The sequence below is a fragment of the Cottoperca gobio genome, chromosome 13 (genome assembly GCF_900634415.1).
Source record: "Cottoperca gobio chromosome 13, fCotGob3.1, whole genome shotgun sequence".
In the NCBI taxonomy this organism is placed as follows: domain Eukaryota; kingdom Metazoa; phylum Chordata; class Actinopteri; order Perciformes; family Bovichtidae; genus Cottoperca; species Cottoperca gobio.
In genome coordinates, this window is record NC_041367.1 from 13,645,294 (window position 1) to 13,665,294 (window position 20,001).

At 40.1% G+C, this 20,001-nt stretch overlaps 1 protein-coding gene across 1 annotated transcript in view; it reads left to right on the forward strand.

The window, feature by feature from the left end:
• The first annotated feature begins 614 nt into the window (after positions 1–614).
• The window catches only part of esamb (endothelial cell adhesion molecule b), a 41,884-nt gene continuing 22,497 nt past the window's right edge, over positions 615–20,001 (forward strand). The window contains 1 exon segment of the mRNA XM_029445882.1: positions 615–794. Coding sequence (XP_029301742.1) covers positions 740–794 — 55 coding nt within the window. The 5' untranslated portion in view covers positions 615–739.

Below are 20,001 nucleotides of genomic sequence, written 5' to 3' on the forward strand. Positions count from 1 at the left end.
TACTCACATCATTCACTATATTCAAGACTAACCAATCAAAGTAACAATACATCCTACTTTTAAATTGAATGAACATTCCTGTCAATAAAACTGTCATTAATCAGTGTACACCAAGCCAAAAAAAAGGCCCAAAAAGTGCAAGTAATAAGAGAACGATAACCCAAACTCACATTAAAGAACGTTTTTTGGCACAACCACTCTCACTGTTAAAGTATCATGCCATCATGTTTGGCCTCTGCTTAATAAAAGAGACACACAAGTCCTCATGTTAACTGTTTACCAGCCTAATAAAGGAAAGATATGTGTTCATTGACGAGCTGCAGTTGAGGTTTTGTTGCCAGGGGGCGTCATCGAGCAGCTCAGGACAGGCAGGTGGATAAGCTCCTACAGTTTAATGTGTGGGTAGCACGAGAGGGAGCGACACGCACTCAAGCAGCAGAAGTGAGGCAGGTTGGATTCAACCAAGAAAAGAAAGAAAAAGAAACTCCGAATGCTTTAAAAAACATTCTTCCAGTGGTTTATAAAGTGAAGGCGAGTGGGGCCACCGGTGCTCCCCGCGATGTCAGCCTCTGTTTGCGGGCGGGATGGGAAGAGGAGAGGAAGCTTTACTTGCACACGTTACCTTGCCGGTTTGTGCAGCGGACAGTAATTGCTATCTGAAGACAATTTAGGAGCAAAGACAGTGTTTGGTGTTTAAATAAAGCTCCGGTGTGCTGGAGCAGCCGGTGGATGTTGTGCCATGGAGATAAAGACAAGACTTCGAGCCATACTGATGTTAATATGGATTTTTCAAGGTAAGCTAATTAATTCACTCGACAGGCATTAAGCCGCGTGCAAAGTGGCAGCTTGTGAGTGAAACCAGTCCAGTGACCGTTTGTTAGAATCACGGAAAGTGATGCATGTTTATTTCAAACGACATTTATAAGGAAACAATGAGTTTTTTACTCTTTTTTTTGTCATCAAACTTCCACTTTTGAACTAATTAGTTTGTCAAAAAACACCAACAAGTTACCTTATTCCATAGACTACACGAAAAGTGAGTTTTAAGCGTTAATTGTGATGAATTAAGTCATCAATGTAGTACAATACAAAGTACTGTATGTACTGTAGCGGTATGACCTTTAACACAGTCTGCATTGACACCATATTTAAATCTCGAGTGCAAATGTATTGAAATGCATCACTGAGATTCATATTATTGGCAGTTATGAGTCTGCTCAGATGACAAAGATGTGTCAATTAAAAAAAAAGCCCCTCCTCCTCCTTTCTTTCTCCTGCGAAATTGCAAATGCAGGAACAAACATGCTGACAATTCATGAAATATGTAATTTGTATTGCTGTGACTTGTGGTTTTAACAGAGGTCCCCTTTTAAGCACACAACAGAGTAGGACTCTTCATCTTAAGAGGGCATAATGTTGTTGCATGCTCCAATGCTCTGAAATAAATTTCGAGGAAGTGTTGTTGCTTCTTTTGATGGTTATTGTCCCTTGTGAGGTTTGAAATAACATACAAGCTTGAGTCATCCTGAAAAAGGAGGATGTCATTTCAAATCATTCTGGACAAGACATCCTAGCTGTCACATTATGGGCCACTTTTTGGGCATTCAGGTTTAATGTCCAGAAACCAGGACCCCAGCTAATTACTGGTATGACTTGCACGCATGTGGTTGCTGATTTAATTAATTAATAAACTGATATAAATCACATTAGGTGAGAATACTTACTCAATACCACAAATTGACACCATATGTTAAACAAAATAGACATTTCAAATATAATGTTTTGCATCATTTTTAGTCAACGTGGTTTTTTTGTTTAGAGCCAAAACTGAGCGCCAGCAGGAGGCTATTACTTTACATAATCACAAACAAACACAAACATTTCCTCTTTTTTATCAACACATATTCTGCACCATTCAGAAGTCAAAGAAGCCCTTTAGGCTCTTCTGACTTGGCCTATCTCGTTCCTGTCAACTGTGCTGCTGCACCATTTCTTACCAGATGTTGGCTTTTCTCCACTGTGGAATTCAGAGATTTGTACAACATGTGTCTTTTATGTCAGGATTATTTTTTTTCAAACTCAGGAGCAGCATTGTAAAAGACATAAAGGGGACATTATATCTATCTTCATCTCACAAACTGTAGAGTGCTGAAATTACTTCGAAATTGTGTATGTTGTCCTTTAACAATGCAAAAGGACACCCGGCTTAAAACTGGTGTTGTTCTTATGGGCTTCTGCATGGAAACCACTGTGCTGTGACATCACATCTGCCGTCCTTTGACTGGTGCAACTGCTAAATGGAATGAAAGAAATTAATGAATTCAGTTTGCAGCTCACTGACGAGCAACTTCAGCCGTTTCCTGATCTGATGATCGGATGGATTTTTTAAATTTGCATTTCTTTTCACATATCTCACAGCAGGTAAACCTGTTTAAAAAACAACATCAATCCTGCCTGTCAGAAATGTCATAGTTAGTGAATCATAAACTGCAGCACAAAACCGCATCGCCCGTCTTTCCGACTTCACATGAGCAAAGTATACCCGGCTTATATTCATGAAACACAGCAGCTCATTGGCTTTACATGCGAAAATCCATAGCTAATTGGCTACTAAATGCAAAAATAGATCTGTTAATACTTAGCTGCCTCCAGGATCCTTTCAATATTGATGACCTGAGACGGATGTGAAACATTTTATAACCACTGACGAAAAATAAATCACATTCTAGTTGAAAACACATTACTGCTGCCCATCAGATATCTCAAACTGGCCTGAGGACAGTGACAAGGTGACTCGGGTCCCGCAGTCTGAATTTAGAGTTAGCTAGCCTACCAACCTCACTCCCATAACTTGTAAAAAATGGCTTTCTCTACGGCCCGGCTACTCAAATGTTGTCATGTCCTCAGCTGATTGTGTTCAGTGACGGCTGGTTTGTAATGAGACGAGAGCCACTTGACTCTGGTGTAAGCTGATGTTTTTGAGTCAGCTATATCCCTTTTCACAGAATAACTCACAGAGCTTAGGGTAATTCTGATTATGTATCGGATGATTAACATAACAAGAAATTGGTCGGTCGTCATCCAGCGTTGTAACAAACAGCATTAACAACAGAGTGCTGCATGAGAATTGACTATTAGTGCAAATCTTCCCTTTGGCTTCAGCAGTTGGCAGAATCTCGGTCATCTAGAGATCAGGAAGATATCTGGAAGAGCACAAGTCACTTAAACCGTCAATCCAGCTGCCTTTGAGTTTGTACTTCTAAAAAACAAAGTTTGTGTGGTATGTACAGTCATTTTGAAGGAGCTTAGGTAAATTAGAAAAGTAACTGTAATTTTACTGCTTGACAAAAATATCTTATCACAAGGTCCACTGACTTGGTTGCATTTTCCAGAGCTTTCAGCAACATCTGCTGGCCTTCATTAGCAGATGGAGTTTGCCCAGCCTTCATATAAATGGTTTAGTTTTTATTAGCACGTGATCCCGGTGTGGAATTCTTCTTATTAATTAATATTAATCAGGATTAACACAGGAGAGGAAGAGAGAGAATTGGCCTCTTGGTACTGTTTCTGAGTACAAGATGCTTCTGCAATTCAAAGGGAGCTTCCTTCCTTCTTGCTTCCTCGTCACCAGAACAGTCTGCTGCTGAGAAAACCTCCCGATCATCATCTGAGTCATTTTATTGTGCTGAATTTATCTTCTCTGACTCAAACTGGTGACTTACCACCAGTTTTCTGAACTGTTACATTTGTTAGACTGTCGTATACCCTAGTGTGTGGGAGTCTAATTGATCCGGTCCACTGTATTTGCCACACACACACGCAGAAAGACCCCTGCAGAGGTAGAAGGGGCCGGTGCTACCTAAAGGATTCGCTCATGCAAATGAAGGCCAATTTAATTGGCTCATGCTCGCCACACAATAATGAGGCCGGCGGTGCTCAGATTTTTATGTTTCTACACACAACAGCTGCTGCATGTTCAACTTCATACCATGTGACAGTTACAGCGGCGGAGGTTGACAGGTGTTGATTGAAGCTTTGCTTGCCGGCTCATTGAGTTAATGTGACTTTAAGGCAGGTGAGAAAAACTATCTGAATGTGCTGAGTTAATTTTGATGGATGTGCGACTGCGATCACGTTAACACTGAGACAGTACAGATTTGTACAGTCAGTTATATTAACTCCTAAGATTTTACAGCATTAAGCTGCAATTGTCTTTTTCATCCTTCCCATCACTGTTACAGTGAACAAAAGAATATGTTTATATAATGTATCATTGTTTTCACATGGTCTTGTTACAGTCAGCACGTTGTATTTTCTTTGCTCTTATAAAGTTTATATAATTTTGCACATTTTAGCTGATGCACATTAACTGAACCGCCCGTGTTTCGCCCACATCAGACAGAAAACTATGGCACACAATGTTAACCGTTATGTTCACACAAACTCATCAGCATTTCCCTTTCTGAATGGCTCCCTTTGATGTTTGCCGCTGTACTGCATTAGTGATTTGCTTTCTGCATCCCACTTTAACAGTCCAGTACTCATTATCATGCTTATTCAGTTAGGAAAGTTTAAAACAGTGTGTCAAACTTTCAATATAGGGACATTGTGTATATCCAGAATTAACCATGACTGTCAAATGTCCTGGGTTTCATGTTTCATGTCCTTTGAACTGAAAGGAAATAACGTTTTTAACAGGGCAGGAGAGTTAATAACCAATAACCCAGTCTAACCAATCAAGCGTGACATCAATGAGTATTGTTAAAGCTAGGGTGGATAATGTATTTTAGATTTATTTCTTTTGTTATATTTGTCGAAATACTCTTTGCATCCCAACAGCATTCAATACAGTGTTTCCCCTACCATTGTCTTGGAGGGGCCCCGCCAACGGAGCCCCGCGCCCCCCCTGAAATTCAAGGTGTTTTTATTTTTTTCTCGAATAAAAAGAAAAAGGAAAAGAATGTATTCACAACTCACTTTTCACATTGACAGGTGCTCTTTTAATAAATAAACTAAACGCTTATGCTATTGATCTAATTTATGTGCACGTTTCAGCTTGTACTGTCTACTTTGCGCATTCACATTCTCTCCTTCGCTCCGTTTTGCGAAGGGCGGGGCACACACCTACAGAGCGGAGGAAAGGAGAGAACGAAATAGAAACCGCGCCACGCACGCAGGCACCCTCCCGTCGCACCTCCCGTCGCACGGTGAGCACCCCTCCAAAGCAGTAAACCTAGGGGACACACTGCAATAAATCAAATCCTCCTCCACTGTGATTAGACAGCTTGGTAAAAAGTGAGAGCAGCGTTTTACCCGAAGATTTTTCCATCTGTCTGGGACCAGAAAAAAGCCAGATTTGCAGCGCTGAACTCATCATCTCGTGTAAGTACGCGACCCTCCCATTGTACATTTATTTTTTAACGTTGGCCTCAGAAAAAAACACTTAAGTGGACAAGGCCCCAAAGTAAAAGTGTATCTTTAGAACATGCCCTGTGGGTGACTCATTGTCTCCCTTTGGGCGACCAGGCGCTCGCGGGTAACCCGTGCTTTCAAAGGTCGTAGGGGGGGCTGGAGCCAATCCCAGCTGATATTGGATAAGCGACTGGGCACACCGTGGAAAGGTCAGCAGTCAATTATAGGGCTGACACATAGAGACAGACAATTATTTACACTTATGGACAATTTAGAGTCACCAATTAACCTAACCTGCATGTTTTTGTGGGAGGAAACTGGAGGAGACCCATGCAGGCACAGGGAGAACAATGTCAAAACTCCAAGGAAAACCACATATGTTGTCTATAGGAGCAGTAATAAAGCATCTGCAGTAGTGTGGAAATGTATTAGAGGAAGTAGAGATAGCCATCTATACAGCTACTGTAATCCCCCCCATCCCCATGAACATTATGGTTGAACAAAAAGCACATGAAGAATGTGTATCACATCTCACCCCTTCACCCTTGCCCTCACCTTAAGTTTGTAGCAGCCCTCCAACTCCAGAAATCATGTGTTAAGATGTATGAAACTAGGCTTCTACAGTATAGTCACTTATATCATGCCAGCCCCCATGTCACATGGTGCACCTGAATGAAGAAAGGCTGTTGTTAAGGTTGTGTGTTCTCGTCCGTCATTCAGCAGTACAGTGACATTCAGAATTGACCTTTTTAAAATTGTCGTCACTTCTGAAAAGAAATTCGACATCTAAATGTATAATCTGGTTCTTTCTATTAGCAGGAGAAAAGAATTCTGTCAATCACCTCTGCTCCATTTAAGTCTTGATACAATTCAAAACCCCTAGAAGAGGAATTTTACTCATTTGATCTGATATTAATATATCTTTATGCAGCACTCACAGATAACAGATGCCAAATGACAATCAGCGTCTCTCTGCAAATTCATCGAAAATGTAACCGAATATGAAACTATATAGTTCGGTAAAACCAGACAGACTGAATATGAAGCACAAGTTGATTAGACATACATTATATCTAACCCAGTGAAACCTATATAGTACCTGCTGTTACTGTTTCATGTTACAGTTGGTTTATCTCAAGTGAGGCGTTCAGCTAGTGAGCATTCAGCTCTTCTAAAAGTGTTTAAGAAATTTAAGCAGAAATGTAAAAGAGACGGCTTATTAAATGAAATGTGCATCTACCCTCAGAGGTTAACACTTTATTTTAAGCAGTGTTGCTGTTTTTCTTTTTGCAAAATCAGTTGTAAGATTGATGTATATTTAAATACTCCTTCCGTGTTTAAGGGGCTAACAACATTTATTTTTACATCATTTTAATTATTTTTTCTCGCAGAATCACAAGAGATAGTTCCTCTCAGCATGAATCATTAGAACATCTAAAGCTGCAACTTCAACGTACTTGGAGGCAAGTATGTATGAATATCAAGCACACTTAATGCCACCTTGTGACCTGTTGTCACCTCTCCCCCTACGTTCCATCTTTATGTAGCTAATGATGTGGCAACTGGTGACTAGTCCGGTTTGTCCACCGGTGATATGAGACTATCGGGACACTTTTTAAATCTTCCCACTCCACCAATTAGATCGTCCTTTTTCTCTTTAGTCTCACCTCAGCAGCACCCTCACCGCGTCTGAATCACAACGTTCTACAAAGGTAAAAGCAACCTAATGAAGTGAGTTTGCATTTGTACCAGCTGTAGGTTGACACCCCTGTTGATCGTAGTCCATAAATGATGCATCCTGGCGGAATGTGTCATTTACACCCCAGGCGTGGGTGAGGGTCAGGATGGTTTAGACCAGGTGCACACTGGGAAAATGGCACACAGTAATGAGGTACATTCACTCTTTAAATGAGACCATTGCTGTGGGTAGAAACCAGTGTATCAAGTTCAGAGACCAGGCACACAAACACACACACACACACACACCCGGTAACTATCATCTCCAGCGACATTTGATTTATCTTGAGGTTCGAGACAAAGAAATCCTATTAATGCTGAAATAAATTTTCCTACAATTCATCCCATTTGTTCTCTTTTTCTAATTGAAAAGCAGCATCAAAACTGTAATTGCAAGAGATTGCTACTCTGACAGAGGCTATTTTCTTTTAAAAGCACTGACTATACAGCATTAAAAAAAACTGTTTCATCAGCATTTTAAAATGTTTGCTTTCATCCAAAGAGGAAGATTGATTTTCAAGGCTAAATTGCGTGAAAACTGCTGGTCTGTAAAGAAAAAAATACCTTTTATTTGTTTGACTTTGTAGTGCAGGTAGGAGCTGGGCTGTCTGGTGGCAGCAGATGAGTTTTGCACTAATACGCTAGAAGATTATAGTCCTGTAGTGAAGCAATAGGAGATGGGTTTTCTTTCTGGGCTGTCAAAGGGTTGGATGGGTTTTCTGCCATGCCGTATTGGTGATAGGTTAGTTTTTAAATGGTAGGTGATAGCCCTGTGAACCTGGTGATTTATTTTTTTGTACGTGTAGGAGGACAGAATGTTGGAAGCAGAGATGAGAGATTAGTATTCATTGAGGATTGAGAAGCATCCTTGCTCCTTTCTGCTGTTGCTCGACTGTCTCGCCAGATGGAGGGGAGGGTTACTGTGGCCAGATTAATCCTGTCATCTGGTTTGAGGTGTAACCTAGCCATACAGGCTTCAGACCTGGTTATGTGAGGCTAAAGAAGGTCCCTTGGGTCAAGCCTGCGGTGGCGAGGCAACTCAACCGCACAGGCTGCAGTTCTTTCTCTTTACAGATTAAAACTGTGTTACGCTGTGCCTCTGTAATGTTACTCCCTCTCATTTACTGCACTCTTAAAGGAAAGTGTGCCTTTTTATTTACTTTTACTGAAAACATTTACTTAATTTTCCTGACCTTGTTATCATGAGGTTCTATCTATGAGTTGTTTTGCGATATTGCGGTTTACACGTTTTATAAAGGATAGTTCTGTTTCATTAGAAACAAAATCATCAAAATCATCATCAAAATCCTGGAGTAAATATAGATATCTCAACAACTATTGAAGGGAAATTTCATACAAACATTCCTGGTCCCCAGAGGATAAATCCTTGTAACTTTGGTGATCCCCTGACTTTTCCTCGCCACCATGAGGTTAACATGTTACAACATATATCGTACGGTCCTCAGGCGATGAATTGAGTTGATCCCATTATATATTTTATATTAATCAATTGATGCATAAAGTCAAAACAAACTTTCACAAAATGTTAATAAGCCGTTAAAGATGCACATGACATAAAGAGTCAGATTATAATTCTAAATTCACTACCTCGTCTGCTCACCATGTACAGTGTGGTACACCAAACCCTCCAGTGGCCTTTGTGGCCTTTTGCCCTAAATCCCCTTACTCCGTTTTCCAGCCCTCAGGGATTTATTGCAGCTGCAACATCAATTTACTTTTTGGATCAAATTTGAACACTGTTTGGCCCTTCTGGCGGCGAGTCAATTGCCATTAGAATTAATACCTTTGGGGGGGGGGGGGGGGGGTGTTGACGCTCAAAATAGAAACAACCTACCAAGCAGAATATGAGGCCTAACAGTATTTTATAATCTCAGTGATCTGTCAAATCCTGAAATAATTGGCTCTTTGTGATGACTGAGAATTGAGGCCGGGCAGAGTAATGACCTTACCATCACTTGAGGTGAAGCTCCTGTCTGTAAGTCTCTCCAGATGTCATTAGTATGACCAGGGAGGGTTTAATAAGAGGAATGTTAGCCTTCCTGCAAGGACTGTAGTCCTGTTCAGCTGAGATTCTTATTACTATTATGTTTTACTTCGCTCACCAACAAGTTCCAGATACTTTTACTGTATCTTGACTTCCCAGTTAATGAGAAACAGAACTATAGTACACACCAACATGTTCACACAGAAATAAGATCAAAGCACACAAATCAAACAGAGGCTGCTGTGCAAGAGTTCAAATGAGAAGCGTTTAGATCATATGAAAAAAGGATTTGCATTTTGCATCAAATAGTGTTTTTTTCTTACAGATTATGTAGATGTTCAGTGAAATATAGTCGGTTATTTATCCTGCAGCCGCTACTCATGTTGCTACTGACACTGAACTATAACTTTGCCTGGGGTTTCCTTCCATTTAGTGATCCTCCCAAAATGCAAAGGTCAAGATTAAAACTATTTGAATAGGATTAGTATCTACAGGTTGGGGAGAACATATTTTACATAATTTTAACATGAGCCATTACAAAAAAAAATGCAATCTTGTCCAGAGAAGGCAAATCAATGATTACTTCCTCTTGAACACAGTATTTATTTCTGCCTCAATTATCTGCTGTTTCTCAGTTGCAAAAGTCTTTTGTCAATTGTATGAGATGTGTTTTTGTTCGATGAGTTTTATTTATTTATTTATTTTTAAAGCTTGATAAATTGGTCATCCACTTGATTACCCAGATTTATTCACATGTATTCATCGTACACATGCAAATTAGATATACAATCAGCACAAATGGTACACTTCCAATACAGTGTGAATTATCATGACCGTTAACATGGAACCGTTATCCTCACATAATACATCATTAACTATTACAATATATCACACGTTTATCACAAATTAATATGTAACCGAGGTGCTTACATAAACTAATTTTGTTTGATTGCACATGTGGCAACAAATTAGACTGCACTACACTACTATATGAAATCATCAACGTAATAGGGAGTGCAAAATATATAAATTAAACAATTATCTGTGAAATAATTTACTCATTATTCATACTCATTCTTATTTTCAATATTTAGGTTTTATAGGACATTTTATTTAATCCTACATTTATGTTTATGTCCTACAAATACTGTACCATAGTGAATAACTAAGAACATAAACATGTTCATAATGTCAAATTTAACTCCATAACTTAACTCTCTCTGGCACCCTGTGTGCATGCAAAGTCTGACTAAATCATTCAAAAGTATATTAACAGACAATTTGCTTACACAGTAACTGGGTGGCAAAGCTGTTTGAATCATCAGTTTTATAAACCACTCTGAAACAGTCACGTAAGTGCTGAAAAATAGCCTTTTAAATGTCATATTTAGTAATCCTGAAATTGAATTATCCAAAAAACGTGAACTGCTTTGTGAAGCACTCTCCTGTATCTCTGTCAGCAACGTGCCAGCAGGCAGTCATGCACTAAGTTACATTAGGATCTATAGAGGGAGTCTTACCTCCATATAGTTTTTTTCAGGAGGGGAATTTGCTATTTCTATTTCCAGCCCAGAGGTTGGTTGGTCCTCTAAATTGATCTGGCGAACACAGCTGCTTCTGAGAAACCTGCTCACACCTGATAAGCACAGTAACCATGGCACCTTTACCTGCAAAGCTTAGACATCAAATATGCTTCATTTCAGATCGGAAGGTGGAAGTCATGAAGTTTCTCCGGTATCAAGTCTGACACTAAAATACAGAATGTATTCTGAAACTGGTGAGACGTAGGAGAAGTAATTCAGTCCTGAAAACTGCACCTACAGACTATATTATATTCTGCCTGTCGAAATATGTGAAGACATTTCCTTGAAGATGAAAGGGGGGAAAAAAGCATACATCGTATCAGTCCCCACAACATGTGTCTAGTCTTAGAGTATTAGGAATAAACAAACACACACTGGAGTCTTGGAAACAAAAGATTAATGCAACTTTAATAAATTATTACAAATTTACTAAATGTAAAGTACAGAGCATGTGAGGGTATCGTCAGAAGAAGGGTCTCTAACACTTCCCTGTGTGGCAGAGCTACGGACATTTTCAAAGTGAAATGGACCAAGCGGTGTACTGATTTTAAGTTTACCAAGTTTACATTCTGAAGATGTACTAGATTTTTACTGAGCGCCTTCGGACCGCCCGGGATAAAATCGCCACCAAATAAAGTGAAATTCTCGTGGGAAGAAACCATGCTTGATGGCTGTAAACGTACCTGCAAACATTATGCATATTAAGTGTGTATGAGATGTAGCTTTACAAGATCAGAATTGATAAATCCATTAGCCGACATGTACATCCTATATTCTTAAAGGGAAAATTTGCCACCTTTTTGATGTGGATGTCCAATTAGTGTTGATGGTAAATGTAGTAATTCAAAACAATAAATCCATGCCTGGATGCATTAGTGCTCAAGTAATGAGTTTGTGTCGGTAAACCGGAGACCGGACCAATCAGCGTCCTGTGAGGAGCTACTGGCAGCTACGGACGTGGTTAAGGTGAGACGGCACTTTGTTAAAAACAACGATGGTGGCCCTAAAGAGGTTAGCGTAGATGCTGCAATAGCATCAACTGGAGACTATTTCTTCATTGAAAAAAAGAGCAAAGACCGGTACCGAAGGACTGGCCTGGCAAGAGTTTGATTGACAGATGGTTTATCTAATTACCTGCCAATCATTTTTTGAAAGTGCCAGCCCTTTTCCAAGCAGTTTCCAATGAAGGCTTCTCCGATTTTTCGAGAAAAAAAACATCTGGCTCATCAGGTTAATGAATAACACTGATGTTTAATTTTTTGGCGCACAGATGAATGTTGCACAGGACCTTCTGGCACATGGAAATCATCCCCTGATGTTCCAGGAAGGCCAGAAGTTGACCTGCTTGCTGCTTCTTCTGTTCTAGTTACAGGCAGAATGATCACAGAGGTGAATGACTTTTCAAAGGTCATGAACCTAAAAATGATCAGTCCAACAACTTTATATGACAGAAGACACATCTCTGTCCTGCCATTGAGGACTTTCACAATACAGGAAAGAAGGGGAATATTCACTGGAAGGTACTAGTACTGATCAAATACTGTAAGGTTATCAGCTACTGTAAACACAAAACACAGTGGTCATTGTAATTGCAAGTTGCCTTAGAGAAGACAACAAACATCGTGAGGGGTGACGATACACTGGGTAACTTTTTGGACAATATGATGGTGCAATGTGCTTATCAAACCGGAAATTAAGTAAGACTGTGAAAAATATACTATAGAATGTTTCTGGGGAACAAGAGGTTGCAATGCAGTCAGTACTGCTTGTCCAACGTCGGCATGTATAACCACCCTAGGTAATAGGTAATACTTGAGCTAAAAGCAAAAACATAGCGTCACGCAGCGTGACAAATACTCACTCTGGTCATCGGCCCTGCTGGTTGTATTTTCCCGTTTGTCTTCAGGTGAAGAAGGTCTCCAGCACACCTTAGTCCAAGTGAGCTGTAAAACCTTCAGGCAGCGACAGCATCCAACATAAACTGCCCATACTGAAATTAATTGCAGCACAATGATTTAATTTCTGTTTGCATCGCTTTCTAGGTCAATAACACAAACTGGGAATTGCTTCAATCGACTACATTTACCATCAACACTGATTGTACATGCACATAAAAGGTGGCACATTTTGAAATTGTTATGCAGCCCTACTATTAGTGCTATTTAGTAAAAGTGATGTTTCGTTACATCTGATTATGTTTAATTTGAATGTTGTTGTGAGAGGCCTGTCAATTGTATTAATAGTTCCTTATTTAATGTTTTCTGATGGTACTGTATGAAATACACAATGATTGATATAATCCTAAATACTGTTGTTGTAAATACAGATGGCATGATTGTTATTGTTCTCATTTTTCTCACCCTCTGTTTCAAAATGAGTTTCACAGCTACAGTATTGACCGACAACAAAGCAGAGGTTAAAAGCTGCTTTTAAGAGCTTGAAAGGATAAAGTTGCTACAAATAACTACAGAGATGTATTATTATTATTCAGCGCGAAGGCAAAACGAAGCTCTGCATACCCTTAAAATTACCAGTGCTCTATCGTGTAGCAAGTCAGTTGGTGATTAATCAATGATTCAGGACCAAACTTCAGCTGGTTGTGTTGCATTTAAGACCGTATTTAATTATTCATATGTTCTCGTCCAAACTGAAACCAACTAATTACCCAGAAGAAGGACAAAGTCTGGACATAGATAATGCTGGAGTTTTAAGTGAAATCCTGGAGTGGAGACGACTGTGCTAATCAGAGCACTCGTCTGTCCTCACTGATTTGAAATTAGAAAAGTATTGTAACTGCTGAGGACGTACAGCTTTCCCTGCAATACTAGAAGTCTTTTTATTTTCAAATCCCAGTTTCCCAGAGTTGAAAAGTTCAAGTAAAATGCAAAAAAAAGAGCATGTAAAGGTCAGGTTTTTGAAAAGATATGTTGTGTAATAAGTTATTTATAGAAATTCTTTTCACATAAGTTTCTACACTTCTATCACGTTGGATGGCATTGCTTGTTTCCGCCCACCAGTTTTCTGTCTTGGTGTTTTCTGGATAACCTTTCCTCTTATAGAGAGCAATATATTGTAGGGGACAAGATAATCACAGTCAATCCGGATATCTGTTTCACAAGTACATGGTAGCATTCATTTAAGTGAAAAGCAACTGATTCACTTCAAATATAAACCGAATAAAAGAAGGTGCAGTAGATTTGAAGAGTAGCAAGGAAATTATATTTGCTCTGTGCACAAAATATATATAATATATAAGTGTGAATACTTCTCCCCAGTCACAAACGTATTTATACTTCTTTTAAAAGAGAGTTGGGTGGGGCGAGGGGACAGTAGCAGTTTAACAACACTTAGACTTAATTGCTTTAGCTGAAGGCCACGACAATGGTTTGTGCTCTCACGAGCTCGCTTCTCTTCCTCGAAGACTGTTTTCTTTTAAATGGCTTTAAAGAGAAGCAATTTTCACCAGGATAGTGTTTCATGGCACAAAGTCAGAGCCTGGAGGCTGCTTCATGTTTCAAATCTAAACGGACAACACAGTATTTGTTGAGTCCAGAATGAATGCTTGATGCAGAATGTTAGCTTTTTGTATGACGTGCAACAGCTGAAATTGGTTTGTTTTCTTGCTGGGCGATGTGGTTTCACTTCACAAATAAAGCGATTGTTTGAGTCCCAAAACAATTCCAATCTAACACGATTGTTTAATTCTTCTTCTATCTACAGCATAGTGTTATTGAATAGTTGGCAACCAGACACAGGCTGGCCATGCTCATTACTACCAGGTTTGTCTTTGCACTATAATGGGATTGTCTCCCGAGTCAAAGGACAGTGGTCATGTTATGATGTCTTCTTGTGTGCGACTTTTGTCTTTCCTGTCTCCCTCCCTGCCAAAGCCAGCTTGGGCTGATAATAAGATTAGAGTGTAGAGAGGCGGCTTAGCGACCTGACCTGAGAAACGGTGATCGTTTATCTGTGAGGTTGCTGCTGATAGACATGACAGGGGAAAGGAGGCTCAGAGCGGAGAGTGGGTGTGAGGCTGCAGAGGTTAAAGGGCAGCAGGCGCCATTCAGTCAGCACAAATGTGTCTATAACATCCCTGTGTGCCTGGCTCTAATTGCTGCTGCAGAACACACTCAGAAGGGCATTTCTCCTCACAGCACACACATACGTGTAAAATCAGAAGATGCACAACATTAAGCGTTTTATTTTATCTGCACACAAACCCTCTATTTACCTTTCCATCCATAATTACCTCTTCCACCACAAACACAACTTTCGCATCCATCGGTGGCCCCATCCATCCAAACTAATCAATGCTCTGTTGAACTGTGGCAGAATTAAAGGCTTAACCCCTAATTGCCAACTGTCCACACGGATCATGCAGAAGCAGAGATTTAGAGATGGCACTCTAACACGTATTGTGGAGCATCAGCCACATACAGCAGCATAAAAAAAACACTGTGACCATTAAGCCTCCAGGGTTTAGACTATGATTCTGAAATTATGTTTTGTTTTGATTTTAAAAAGCTTGTCTGATTCAGGAGTTTTGTTTGTGTTGCATGTTTTTATATCAAGATTAATAAGATAGGATAACACACTCAGAATAGCCCCAAGATGTTGCTGCCCTTCATTATGTTATGTTTTCGGTTCGGTTTGTTTGTTTGTCAGCAGGACTAAGGAAAAACTACTGGTCCCATTTTTCTAAAACTTGGTGGAAGGGTGTCGCATGGACCAAGAAAGAACTAATTACATTTCAAATCAAGGGGCAGAAACATGAATTATCTTTCACTTGTGTTAACATTGCGAGATAGGGCATTCATTTGGTCCTGCCAGAGGTCTTGTTGTCTGTTCCCTAGTTCCAGCTTCTTATTCGTTGTGGTGGTTTGCGGTTCTTCTCTCATGATAAACTGAATATTTTAGCCATTTGGTCTTTTGGTCAGACACAAACACCAATTTGAACATCAACATCAACCAGGGCTCTAGAAAATGTGTCACTTTTTTAAAGACTAAATGATTAATCGATTAAAGGAGAAATAATCAGCAGATCAATTGATAATGAAAATAATCATTAGTTGTATATCAGTACTTTCGTACTCAGCGGTACTGACACATTTAAGATTTAAGGTTTGATACTCTGTGGCAGATGCTATATCAGATGTACATTACAAATCAAATAGACATTAGATCTCCGATAACCAGACTGAAGTTCATCCATGTCTCCCATCTGTTTCTGAGCCTACACCTCCGTCATTAAGACACCAGCTTTTATTTTCTTATTGTGGAGAAAAGTAAAGTAGCTCAAGAGGATTACACAAAATACATCTCTTTCATCAGTCTCAGGGGAGCAACTGTTCTCTGTCTTAACACTGAAGGGAGCACTTTTACAAAAGCACAGTTTATAATGCATTCACAAGCAGACCCTCGAGAGGCTTTAAGAACCTCTCCAGCTTAATCCATCAGGTCGGGGGGGATCACATCCTTTTTACACTTTGATATAATCCATGTTGATTACTATCCTGTCACCGACTTTAAATTACAGCTGCTCGTAATTGTCGACTAATCGTTCTGTGTGTGTGCATGTGTATATTGGACATCATGTATTTAATTCCTTGGAAATAGAAAGTGTGAAAGATTTAAGGTTATATAACTAAATTATAGGGACCATCACGTTGCAACAATTCATCTCGATTGTGTGTTTATGAGTGCATTTGTTATTTATTGGGAATCTGTCGTAAGATGTTTAAAAAAGAAATCATTTAATCACACAATCCTTCCCTCGCTCACTCACCGATAACCATTCTGTCGGAGCAATCTGCTTTTAAGTCTGCTGTCAATTTAAAGGAAATGTTCACATTTGTTTTTGACATAATTACTGTCGGTTTTGATAAAACATTTTTTACCTGACCTCCGACAGAGCAAGGAACATGAGCTGTGAGATGATCACACAGGTTGTAAGAGCACCTCCCAATGGTTTATCAAAAGCTGTGTCTCCCAAAACACTAAATTATACGTCTGTACCTGCTATTCCAGGCTATTTTTTGCAATAGTTGCCTTGAAACCTGGTGCAATTTGTGTGTGCTGCATCTTTTAAGTAAAGAAGGTCAATATTCAAATACTTGATGCCTCAATTGTTTGCCTGATTGAATGTAGCTCGCTAGGTAACATGGGCAATAAAAAAATGAGTTTGATAGTTTCTTCAGGAGAGGCAGGAGAGATAAAAGATGAAACTTGAATTAAATAATATTCAAAATGTTTGGTTTGGGAACCCCTGATCTAAAGCACATATTCAGAAGTGAAGCCCAAGTACCTTCACCTAAACCAGGAACCTGTCAGCAAAATCTTAAATATAATTAATGGACAGATTGATTATATAATGTGGATGGTAGAATTGTTTTCGTCAGATTATTTTTAACTGGCCCTGTACGACTTTGAATACAACTGTACTTTTACTTTAACTACTACTAAGTAGGGCTGTCAAATTAACGCGTTAATTTCAATGAATTAATCACAGAAAAAATAACGCGTTAAAAATATTAACGCAGATTAATCGCGCAGCTAGATGCCCCTGACTTTTGATCCCTCCCCCGTCGCACGGAGGTCCGAAAGCACGGAGCACAGATTAATCGCACTCTTAGATGCCCCTTGACTCTTTACGTCACCGACGCGGCATCATGATGGAAGCAGATGAGAACACGCTACTTGGCCCATTGAATGGACAGTTTACATTTAATAAACGCCCGGATGGAACTGTAGATAGGAGCACCGTTCTGTGCAATTCCTGCAGAAAAGAATTTTCCTATCATCGCAGTACTTCTAGCCTGACATATCATCTCAGAGCAAAGCACTTAGCAGCTAGCTCGGAGCTAGCAAGCACCAAGGTGAGCGACCAGCCTCGTCAAAGCTCTCGATCAGGCGCTCAGAAACAGAATTAGTAAATCTACCTCTGACAGATTAACCAATTCAATCGCGATATGGATTGCAATGGACTGCAGGCCAATTTCGGTGGTAGAGGACAGGGGGTTAACAAAGGTTTTACGGATAGAGTCAAATGACACAACTTTTAAGCCGCCGTCGAGGAGTACAATTGTGTCCAAAATTCACCATATTTACGACACCGAAAAGAGAGCAAAAGATGATGTATTGGTGGAAGCGGAATATATTGCCCTGACTGGGGATCATTGGACCTCAGTAAGCAATCTGCCTTACCCTGCCAATACGGAGGAACTACACCAACAGCAGACTGAACTTGGGCAAGAGAGGGAGCAACTAATACAGGATGTTTCAACAAGATGGAACTCGTCGCTCGCCATGATCTCTCGTCTGCTGAAGAACCAGGAGGCTGTAAAGGCAACGCTGGGCCGACAGAAGCACAAGTTAGTCATGTTGGCCACATCTGAGTGGGACAAACTGAGGCTGGAGACCCTCCTTGAACCATGCAGGTAAAAACAGCCACACACCCACATTTAACAATTTTATTAAAATTGGATTTACTTGTTACTGTCTTTTGTTTTGCATAGCTTTTTGATTGGTGCAATATAGCCTAAATTCAATTCATTTTCCTGAATTAAATGTACTGATGTATTGATATCACTCTAATAATATAAAACTTACTGTATGCCTCTCTTAACATCCACTGCAGATATGTGACTGAGATCCTTGGGGGTGAGACTTATGTCTCATGCTCTGTGGTGTTGCCTGCTCTCTGCCACCTTTACCGCACCATGGAGGTCTCGGATGAGGACCCAGCCTGCGTGAAGAGGTTCAAGGTCGCCTTTAAGACGGACTTATCCGAACGGCAAGCTAAGATCAATAATGGATGGCTCAAGATGGCTTCAGCACTTGACCCACGTTTCAAGGACTTAAACTATCTTCCAAGAGGAGAGAGACAAGAGGTGTGGACCAGCCTTGAGGCACTGCTGCAAAAAGAACCCAGCAAAGCTACTCCAGGGCCCTCAGAGGAGCCAGCTAAGAAGAAAAGGAGCCTCCTGCTGTTGGCTTCAGACTCAGATGGCGAAATGGGGCCTAACAGGGCTCTGAGCCTCTATAAAGCAGAGTCCAGCATCAGCATGGAAGAGTGCCCACTGCAGTGGTGGCAGGGACCCATCTACAGCTGTCTGCACTGGCTCGCAAGTATCTAGCCACCCCTGCCACTTCTGTCCCTTGTGAGAGACTTTTCTCACTTGCAGGCAACATAGTGCAAAAGAAGAGAGCAGCCTTGACATCTGAGAATGTAAATAACCTAGTTTGTGTCAGCGACTGGCTGAGGAAGAAGTGAGAGGTATTGTGAGGCCGATGAGTCCGTTACGTTACACTACATGTTTGATACCTATGTTGCCATAGAAGACTTTTGCTTGGTTTTGTTCATTTTGTTGTACAATAGATTGTTTATTGTATAATGAAACATGTTAGGCTATCTTGTGTCAAACAAGATATTAGTATTGAAATAAAAGACATGTAGACCAGTTTATAATGCCTACTCATTGAATCACTCATCTTCCAATTTTCCTGTACATTTACTTTTACATAAATCAAGCAGTCAGAATGGTAATGTGCTCTTACTGGAAACATGCTGAAATGGAAACAACAGACCTTAGGCAGCATTATAACATATTGAGTTTGGTAACCACGCTTCAACCACAAGCAACGAGTTTAAACTACCATGTCGGCAAACATCCTTCAACGTGACACTGAATCTTTACCAGCTGTGGGGCGCTCTCCTGTTACTGAACTTACACCTTGATGTGAAGAGAAAATTTCCCCACAGGGATCAATAAAGTGTCACATTAGCACGGTAATGCACAGCAGGGAAGTAGAGCTAGAGCGAAATTACCTGTACAAATCACTGCACCACATTAATCATGTCTGTGATTTGCGAGAGTGCCAAACAGACGACTACAACCCACTTTGTTCAGCCGTAAAATGTCACACATGAACACTGCTGGCTCCTACACACACTGCTGCACTGTACAGTAATAACTGCTGCCTGGACCTGCAGCGCTGATGGACTAAACATCCAATTTTATACATGTTATACAAACCATTTCACTTTTTTTCTGTTGTATAAATCCAAATATTTGGCAGTTTAAGAACAGGATATTCACAGGAGAGCACGGTTAAGTTTAAATGTATTTGTAATACTCAAATTCACTCTGTTTTTTTGTACCATAACTGCATAAATATTTGCAATTATGGCATCTTATGACATCATTAGCTGCCAAACCAAATGTTTGTTACAGCCAAATCTCTTTTTGCAGCTGCAGTTTCAGA